Genomic DNA, 10,436 nt, shown 5'->3' with positions numbered 1-10,436 from the left:
TAGCCTACGACCTATATATTGCAAAGCCCACCTAGGCTTAGTACAAACCCTCAACTGGCCTGCCATTGGACAAATTACGCTATTCGAGAACGCGCAATCCCTGACGTACTCGCGTGTGTTTCTAGGAGATTTTTCCCTCTGCCGCTTCAAATCTCCACAGGCCTCCGCTTTTGCGCGCACTTGCGCAAATCTGTGCCGGTCGCCCGGCTTCGAAGCACGCGCGTTCCAGATCCCGATTTGGTTGTTACGGGTTTCTGACGCCGGGCGCGCGCTCAACCTGGTATCACCAGAGAAGCATTGCGACGATGTGCTACAGAAGAAGCCATGCAATTTATGCATTTTTCTTGGATATAATTTAGACAACTTAGTTTTGGACGGTATAGGCACGTGTCGCTTTCAATGGACACGGAAACTCGAAATATGCATTGCCATAAATCTAGGTGACTAGACCGCTAAAATGACGAAGACAAGCACTTACAAGCGCAGCTATTTTATTTAGTGCTAAAACATACTTTTACGATGCGCAAGTAGTTTGTTGGAAAGACTATTCCATTATTGAACTAACTTATTATGCTTTATATTTGTTTTATATTTTGGTATTAACTGATGAAACAACTGAAGTAGCGACGCAGAGGAATCCTACTTAACAGTGACATATTTCACTGGACAATTGCAATTATTTTACAGTAGCCTACTTTGCAGTGTAAGCTATAGAAGGCTAAATAAAGGCTGGCAGTTTCGCTTGCAAGACTTTTACAAATTTCTGTCTTTTCTATTTCTATTCTTGTTCTTGCTCCGCGGGATTAGAGTGAATAGCCTATTTTGCCGGTTTATGTAGGTCGGGGACTATCGAACATTGCATTTTGGATACATTTTAGACTACAGATAAAATCTTAAAATGTATGCAGGACGTAAAAGGAGAAAACCCGTGCAGAGAACGTAAGTGCAAATTGCCCTGTGTTCATACACCCGTCTGTGTCCGTTGCATAGATTAGGCTTTCCCCGTAAACCACCCTCTCCCCTCCCTGTGTTCCTCTCTCTAACTTTCAGTGGTGTCCGACGGTAAATTGACATGGCTACCACATTTTAAACTGACAATTAATATTGGTCATAACGTAGCAATATGTAAACATAACAGGTCTGCGTTTACATTTTCAGTATACGGATAACATGGCTACAAACGCATCAAAAAAGCAAACTCTTAAGTTTTAGCCTATGTGTTATGCAACCTGTTTCTCCCGGAGCACCACATTTTCGACTTCATCGACTTAATTTCAACTCTCATCAGGTTTATTATATGACTTATAAGCTTATATATATTTATACTTATACACACTGTTCTATAGAATCTGTTATCTTGTCACTTTTCTATAAGTAGTGTTTTACAATGACATGAAGTGTGAGTGCGGAGCCAGTAACTATATTGACCAGTTAGTCTGAGCACTCCCATTACGCATGGCCGTACAAATTCATACGGATGTATCGATATATTCAACTATTTTTAACAGCACTGTGTCTCCTAATGTTACTTTTTACTCTTACGCGATCTGACTGGAGTGGTTTGGAAACTCCAAAATAAAATGCATGATTGTGTCAGTAAGGATGCCTTCGTTTCTTGCTGGGGGGCGCAAACAAAAGTAGGTTGTTTAAAAGCACACGTCATCTTTTGTCAACACGCCAGCCCCCATTTGTGTTTATTTATACTAGTTGATGGATAAATAAAGAAATCTACGTAGCCTAAAGCTAGTGGACGTTTGTACGCTAACAAACTGTAATGGGATGAACTCGCTTGAGTGATAGAGGCACAGGTGCAGGACGCTCAAGCAAGCTCCACTTTTACGTGATTAATTGCCCACCGGACTGCATTGTAATTTCATAACTCAGTTCTTGCCGTTTGAACCGTGCAGGCTTGTAAGCGTTTACGCAGCGTTACGTAGTTGTGTGTATGAAACACTTTAACACTTGTCAAGGGCGTTAATTTTCTCATACAACTGTTTATAGTGTGTCTGTGACGCCCGTATGTAGTAACTGTGGAATAGCTTGCAGGCGTTAATTTGTAAACCTTGACACATTATCAATATATATTTGTTTATTATTGTTATAATAATAATAATAATAATAATAATTATTATTATTATTGTCACTGGTAAACAATACATTTTAGGTCAGTTCCCCATTCACTGTGACTTAATGTACAGATTACAAAGAGGATTTAGCTTAATGTATGTTATACAGTATGTATAGGGAGTGTACCCACAACAATAATATTGCCTTTTAAGTGTTCATGATAGGAAATTCCATTTCAATACACTTTGTTAATTTATTCTTTAAATGCATTCATATTTTACACCTGTGTCAGCATGTGCCTGTGCATTGCTTTTAATGAATGCTTTTACCAAATTAAGTATTACCAGTAAGAATATATATATTTATAGTATAAATATATATTTTAATTACAGTATGTTCTCACAAATTTGTCTTTCAGTTATGAGGAAGTGATGTAGCATATGTGTTACTCTTTTTCCCCAAATCAGGGTTAAACAGCCGCCAGCAGATGGGGTCAAGTCGAACCCATCCAAACGTCATAGGGATCGTCTCAACTCGGAGCTTGACCGCCTGGCATCTCTGCTGCCGTTCCCCGAGGAGGTGACCTCCAGCTTGGATAAACTGTCCATACTGCGCCTGAGCGTGAGCTACTTGAGGGCCAAGAACTTTTTCAGTGGTAAGTGTGCCACTCTCAGGCAAGGTAGATTACCCATAATGCTCTGGTGGTTCATTTTGTCACCACCGTGATTGAGTATGATGTTTGGGGTAGAACCAGGATGGATTAAACTAAGCTACGGGGAAAACATGGAATGCTCTGCTGCTTGATGCTTTGGGGTTGAACCTAATTTGTTTAGTGGCTAGATGTGTCTAAAGTCTGTTCTTGCTAACAGTTAAATGCCAGAGAGCAGCTTCTGGATAGCATGAGGTGTATTTTAGCTATGTTGGCCCAGTTGCAGGTATGGAGTACCAAGGTCAGTGTAACTCATCTAGTGATGCCAGAAAAAATGTATGAGGCAATGTGAATTTTTGTGGTGTCACAGTTGTGTTTGTCTCATTGTGTTTGTTGGTGTTGGTTTGGAAAGCCCCTCCTAACCATGATGCCAAGCTGTGCTCAAATGTGCACACTGAATAGATAGCAGCAAAGTCTCTTCTCATAGGCTATTATCACTTGGCTCCTGTTACTAATTTGGCAGTAATGGAAAACAGGCTAGTCTGCCTTCTGAAAATATCTTTATTTGTGTTCTTTTTTAGATTTATTTTGAAACAGCAAATCTTTGGCACTCTTGTGACTGGTTGTGCCCCTTACCTCCAAAGCATATTTAATAATTTGCAATCCGGAAAAGGGTTTTCAAAGAGCTACAGGAAGCTTGCATCCCCTCACACCATTTTATTCTTGAGAAACACGCTGAATATTTCATGGAGACTGTAATGCTGACAGCATTTCAGAGACTTCAGGAGAGCTCTGAGCCCAAAATAGCGACCAAGGATAAAATTCACGTTAAATTTGTTGATATGTGATTGAATATGTATATTTCTCTTTTTTTCAGAAGTGTTTTCTGTTTTAGCCACAGAGTTCTGTTATAAATAAAATAAAATGGAAACAGCGCTGCAATGCGGGCATTGGTTTCTCATGAAGCATTAATAATTTAAAAAATGAGCTTAAAGAATTTATAAAATGGAGGGAGGGGAATGTTTGTTTAAGGCTGTGGATTTTAAAATGGCTGTTGAGGTGAACGGGATGAAAACAGTGGCCATGATCGGCGTGTGTTTTTCCGGGATGTTCTGAGAGCTTAGAGCAAAGCTACTGGGAGGCTGTGGCTCACTGCCCTCAGGGCATAGCAGCAGTGCTGGAACTACAGAGAGCGTCAAAGAGATGAATGATCAAACTCTCAGCGACATCCTTCAGTTTAAGCTGAAAGAAAAAATGCTGAAACAATTCTTTTTTTTTAAAAATTGGAATGCAAATATTGAAATTGATCATCACATCATTATGATCACTGATTAATTGAAGCTGTTGTTTTGTATTTCATTAATGTTTTTGTTATATGTGTATTTCCACTGTATTGCTTTGTATTGTGTAAAATACAGTACAAGTATTGTAAAGAATAAAACCAGTCATTTAAATTAGTGTGGATATAATTATGGCAAACACCTGCATGGCTTATACAAATCATGTTTGTTGCTCTGCTTAGAGAAATAAATCGTTGTAATAATTGCAGTGGGAATTCTATGTGGGATATATTCGCATCAGCATTGACAGATAATAACAATGCTCATGTTGGAAGATATTTGTGTAATACTGTTTTGGAACTGTGGGGGTGGGGCAGAATTAGCAGCTGTAATCAGGGGAATCTGGGAAATAAGCAGACAGGAATACAGCTGTGAATATGTGGTGTGCATCATCTGCCATTTAGCATGAAAACACGTTTTTTAAAGTAATGTCAGTTGTGTACAACCCAATGCTCTTTATCTCATGCAATAGTCCTCTGCAGATAATTTCATTCAGTTTTGACACGTGACCTTTTTCAGTAAATCCGTTATTAAATATTAGATTGTGTGTGTGTGTGCGTGTGTGTGTTGTTGTGTTTGCACGCACGTTGTTATAAAATGACATTTGTTTACGTTTTATTCGAACTGAATATTCACATCATTATGACATGGCTGTCTGGACAGACGAATACAAATAGACCGAAGAAAAGAAGGACATTTGTGAGTGTTTAAAAATAATTAAAGTGAATCGCAGTCAGATCTGGTGTTGAGAAGAATGCCATAGAAGTTTAACGATGGAACGGTACCGTAGCCCTGCATGTATTGAACTGCAGAGGCCTTCAGTTTTTGCTAATATCTCTGTTGTGACCTAGCATCCAGCACTTGAAATGAGTCCTGTCTCCTTCAGCATCCTGGCAAGCGTGACTCGCAGCATCCTCCTGCTGAGGGCTATTCTCATTGCCTTCTGCACAAAACGCCATTTGTTTTGCGTTAACAGTGCAAACGCCGTTTGACGTGCAGGGATTAGATATGTTTTGCAGGCTTTTAACGAATCGCTTGTGCGATTTTAAAAACAGGGTTTAGCGCTGCGCGTCCCAACTCCGACTCTGGCAAAGCGCGCGCAAATCGACTGATCGGGAACACTTTCCCGTTTGCGCGCTGAATGCGCCACGGGATGGGAATTCTGGGAATGGGGAATTCTCTGGTAGAGTTGACCTCATTTTCCTTCCCCTCGGCTGTGTATTATTAAGCAGACCCGAAGGTTTTATCAGGTCTTTCCTGATGACAGTTAATGTTGTAAGAGTGGCAATGCATGTTTAAAAAAATTTTTTTTTAAATGTGACTATGCTCCTGAGACTCTTCCTGAATCATTAATGTTAGAGGCGGGAGGTGGCCCAGTGTTGGCAGGTGACCTTTGCAGATTTGCGGGACATTTTGTGTTGAGGGCGCCAGTGGGCGACGAGCTGGTGACCCCGCTGAGAAAGAGCCACCAATCCTGAGAGCTCGCTGCTAATGGGGAAGCCAGGCCTTCACTTTGACAAAGATTGCTGGAGACGATTATCTATAATTGGCTGAGGAATTAGCTTCATCCTATACCTCTGAATTAAATTCGGTTTAGATAATTTTCCCAATCCACCTATTCTGCAGGGAGTCCATCTCTCTTTCTCCCCCATCCAGCAGAATAGTGTCTTTACTGTACTGTATTTATACTGTATTTACTATTTTAATTCTCTGTTTGTATTGTCTGTGTTGTAAATGGAATTACGCATTCCACTTAAGATATGTGGGAGAGGGTATGAACTGAATTCATCTCATTGCATTATATGACCTGACAACTAGGCCCTGTGTTTTCTCTCGTCTCAGCAATCTATCAACCAGGCTCCTCCCACCTTCATCTCAGCAGCCATAGACAATGGCAAAGCCAAAGTCAATCCTGCTTCCTGCTGTTTTTTTCATATAATGCGGGTAAGCAGGTGCTGGACTGGTTTTTGGGGTCAGAAAATAGGTTGAGGCCCCACCCAGCATATGTATGTCCAGAAAGCTTATCTGGAAATTACTTTACACTACTCTTTCTCAGTGAAGGGTGTAATCACTTCCTGGATCCATTGTGTCTCCATTAATGATCCTCTCCACAATTTATAATATCATTAAATTGTGTTTCCTGGTAAAAATATATGATAAACAAACAAATGAATTTCTGATCATGTTGTGTTAATAACCCTTTTCTCAGTTCACCAGTTCACCAGTTCACCTCTCTTTTACCTCATCATTCGCAGTCCAAAAGCAATAGACCCCCATTTTGGATCATTTCCTCTGTCCGCTCTGGACTCCAGCCTCTGCCCACTTTCACCAGCAGTTCCTGGCAACAGGGCATTGTGGGAAGTGTGAATCATGCTCCCTGCTGGCTGCGCCACCTCCACTGAGAGCCAGTCGCTGTGAAGTCTGTGCCAGGCTCTGAGCACCGGGCAGGCAGTGAAAGAAGCCCCCTTAATTACAGCACCATTCAGAGCCCAATGACGGATGACAGAGAGGGCTGGAACCAATTAGGCGTGCACCATAATTCAGTTCAGTTTTATTTGTGCGCCGCTTTTTACAGAGACACTGACACAAGCAGCCATTGCAGAAAAACAGGAAAGAGGACAAATTGGGCAAGACCAAGTCTGAACCCCAAAGATTCCAGCAAATACTGTAAAAATAAAACTCACCAGTGTGAAGAACAAACACTCAAACAGTGGCTAGAAAGAACTTGGGGGAAAAAAACAGATCTAGAGGTGGAGCCCTTTCTTTGCTGGCTGGTCCAGATATACTTTGGTAAGGATGTACTTAAGTTGCACTCATTTATGCGCATATCTATTAGTCATATTCAGTATATTCCAGTGGTTTATCTATTCGATTGTGTTGTTCGTCTTGGGCAGTGAAGGTTAATTAGACACTGCTAAAAATCAGTATCTGGCATCCTGTGTCTGTAGATGGTTCCCTCAGCAATGGCACTTTTTAATGAGGAAAAGGATTATCCTGTTTACCATCGTTCTCATCGCCGTGCTCAGGAATTGTCAACTGGAATTGTCTCTGAAGCACAATTTGCAATCAGATCAATCAGATTTCTTTTATTTAGGGCATTTCTCAAAGAATTTGTACACAATACACCTCACGGTATAACTCGATCTTAACCCCTGCAAAAATACTCTGAAGGCTACAGTGGTGAGGGCTATGAATTAAGTGGCAATTTTAATATCAATTAAGAACAGCTGAAGAGAAACTACTGAACCGTAGTGTGTGCAGGAGAGATTCATTTTATGGGCCACATCTGTAATTCAGAAAGGACTGATTCTTAAATGTGAAACATGAAGCACAGTTCTCTAAGCTAGGCACCAGGGGAAACAATAGCATATCGTTTACATAACCTCATGAAGCATCCGCACAGTTAATCCCACGCTGATTGCAGCACCGGAGCTGGGCTTTGATCAGAATCTTGGTGGTCTGACTGTCTCTAATGCCACACCAGTCTTCTGATCCAATGTCTAGGAGAGAAATCAGATTTCATCAAAAAAAGGGAGTACTACAAGTTTTTATTACAGTCAGTTTATAAAACATTCAGAGCGGTGCTACAGTGTGCAGAACAGTACTACAGTGTGCAAAACAGTACTACAGCGTGCAAAACAGTACTATTGTGTGATGAAATGTACTATAGTGTGAAGAACAGCACTATAGTGAAGAGAACAGTACTGTAGTGTACAGAGCAGTACTGTAGTGTGCAGAATAGTGATATGCTGTGCAGACCAGAGCTCCCACTAATCATTTAATGCATCGTCCTCCTGTGTTTTGAGTTATTCAGACGCTCTGTCCCTCCGGGTGTCTGAGGTAGAAAAAATGGTAACAAATAGATTTATTTTAAAAAAGAGGGAATAAAGGGGGGGATTTTTAAAGCACTAAACAAACATAATGGTGCCACGCATAAGCTAGGAAAATTATCATTTGTGTTATAATGTGAACCAACTGGTCCTACCCTCCAACGGGACTTATTTGATGTGGGGTAAGGGCATGTTGTTTTCCACTTTGTTCAATTATAATTTATTGAGCGATCACACGGTTGCAATCAGCATCTCATAATATGCACTTTGCCATTTCATTCTGATATATCATTACGGTGGTTTTAGTTGCTCGCAAGGTTTGGTTCCCGGAGGTCTGACTCTTATTGTATTCCTGTGTTATTCAAATGTGAATACCCGCTGGGGCACACTCCTGCATTTAAGTATTAATCTTGGAGTGAGTTCCTTTTCCCCAACAGAGAATTAATTATACGGTTATTTATAAAGCCTTTCAGCGCCGCGTGCCGCCTCACAGTGGTGGCCCTTTGTCTGTTTCTCGGCCCTCGCTCAACCAACGTATTTCCAAGGCCGTCCTCGGAAACAGGCCTTTTCAGAGGCTGCCAGGGGTCCCACGCTGACAATGGCTGGGTCGTTTGGCACCCGCGCATGACAAGCACGTCACTAAAGCTCAGGAAACTGCACAGCTTTGCTCTGAAGGCGGGCGGAATTTCACTCGGCAAATAAAAAGGACTTGCAGGGAGGGTGGAAGATTAGTCGCTGGACTTTAGTCTGAAGGTTTCAGAAACAAGGTTCTTATAAATGGCGAGCGAGTATATTGCTGAAGGGTTATTGTGGGGTGCTGGCTCTCCTCACAGATCTTGCAGTGGATATGAAAACTTGTTCTGAGGGGCTTCTTAGAAGTTTGACCTCTTTTGCATTGTGCGATATGTTCACAAGCTTAGCTCGGATGCTGTTCCTCAGAGGTCCTATCTCTCAACGGCCACGCCCTCGGAAAGAAAACGGGGTTCAAGTCTTGGAATTATCAAATTAAAGATGAAACAGGCAGCAACCGAAAGCCTGATTCGGTTTGTGTGTCAGCGGTGGGAGAGGCCTTTTCTACCAGAACAGGGACACGCTTATGCAAACCTTTGTATAGCGGCTTATGTGAAATTTAAAGGGACAGCCACACATTACCTCTCCACCTCGCTGTACACTTTCAGTAGCCTACATGCTGAATCTGTCAGCTATGTTCTCCTGACTTTTCCAGCAGAGGCTTGCCAGCATCAGGCCTTTTTATTCTTTAGAAAGCCTTTAGAAGAAGTCAGAAAGCATCTACTGCTACAGCCACTCGTCAGACCTCTCCCCCATTGCTGTCTAATGGTTTGGGCCCACCTCATGTGGGATCCAGGGGTGAAACAAACAAAAACAGCAGAACAGTTTTTGTCTTTCCCAGTGAAAAATTTTAACTTTTTTGATTTGGATTGTTATTTGAAAAAAATAAAATAAAATGATATTCTACAGCAGGCAGTGGGTGGTGGTTGGCAGTCCAAAGCACTGCTGGTCTGCTCCCTTCATTACTGACGCCCCCTGCTTTGCTAGCCACTGCAAGCCTCTTGCCTTTTCGCGACAGTGCCCATGTTTATTTTGGCCGAGACGGACCCTCTGCCTTCCTCTCGCGTGAGGGAACTAGCTGCCGCTCATAGACCTTGGCTTCAGTGTGCGGTGAAGACATCTTTGTGGGAGTGGGGAGAAGCCTTGTGCCAGGAAAGCTTCAGCAGTGTCTAAATAAAGTTGGAGCACAGTAACAGCATTAGCCCAAGAGAGGCTTAAATTTTCAAATTGGTTACACAGGCTACCTTTTCCATCTTCTCTTTGTTCTTATTTGGCGGGAGTTAGAATTTGCATAGATATACATGGGGGGGGGGGTGTATGGGGGTCTTGTAGAAGATTGGTGGGTGGGGTTGTTTGCCATCAAAGCCAAGTGCGGTCTGTCATTCTAGTATGTCACACTGTTTCTGTGCTTGAAGTGCCAATTAATGGTGATTAAAGTCAGAGGGACTCCAGGCTCCAGTGCTGAGGCCTAGCCGTGCTGTCAGACAGGATCGCTGTCAGGTGATATCCATTACTCTGCAAGGCCACTCCAAGAAAAACAAACGATAAGAGGTTTGTGGGCGAGGAGAAGGAGAGAGAGAGACCAGTGAGGTCATTAAAAACCACAGGCGAGTGGTTCTGCTCTGGACTGATATTTATCATAATTCAGGAGTATGGGGACGGTGCGTTATTCATGATCCTCTTCATTTCAGCTTGCAGTCTGTTAATACATGTAGCACCTGCTTCTGTTATGTTTTGAAGTATATCTTTAGTTTTTTTTTGTTTGTGGGATGTGTTACTCAGTGAAACAAAGCATCCAGGAAATGGGAAACACTTGTTTTCTTTCAAACATGAATACATCAGACAGAGATACTCTACTTTTCAGAGGGGGAGAAAAGTGTTTTGGCAGAATAAAACCTGCCGTGTCATAATGGCTCCCAGTTTGCTACAGCTCTGTGCTATTGGAGGGAAATGGTTCTAATTATAGATGCTGTGTAATAC

At 42.0% G+C, this 10,436-nt stretch overlaps 1 protein-coding gene across 1 annotated transcript in view; it reads left to right on the top strand.

Moving 5' to 3' along the window:
* Positions 1–224: 224 nt before the first annotated feature.
* Positions 225–10,436, top strand: part of ahr1b (aryl hydrocarbon receptor 1b) — a 51,353-nt gene continuing 41,141 nt past the window's right edge. Inside the window, exons 1-2 of the mRNA XM_064326630.1 lie at positions 225–939; positions 2,535–2,722. Of these exons, the coding sequence (XP_064182700.1) occupies positions 899–939; positions 2,535–2,722 (229 nt within the window). The 5' untranslated portion in view covers positions 225–898. The remainder of the gene's footprint in view (positions 940–2,534; positions 2,723–10,436) is intronic.

The sequence above is a fragment of the Anguilla rostrata genome, chromosome 3 (genome assembly GCF_018555375.3).
Source record: "Anguilla rostrata isolate EN2019 chromosome 3, ASM1855537v3, whole genome shotgun sequence".
NCBI classification, from domain to species: domain Eukaryota; kingdom Metazoa; phylum Chordata; class Actinopteri; order Anguilliformes; family Anguillidae; genus Anguilla; species Anguilla rostrata.
The sequence above is the reverse complement of the archived record's forward strand: the minus strand, read 5'-3'. Positions and strand labels throughout refer to the sequence as shown.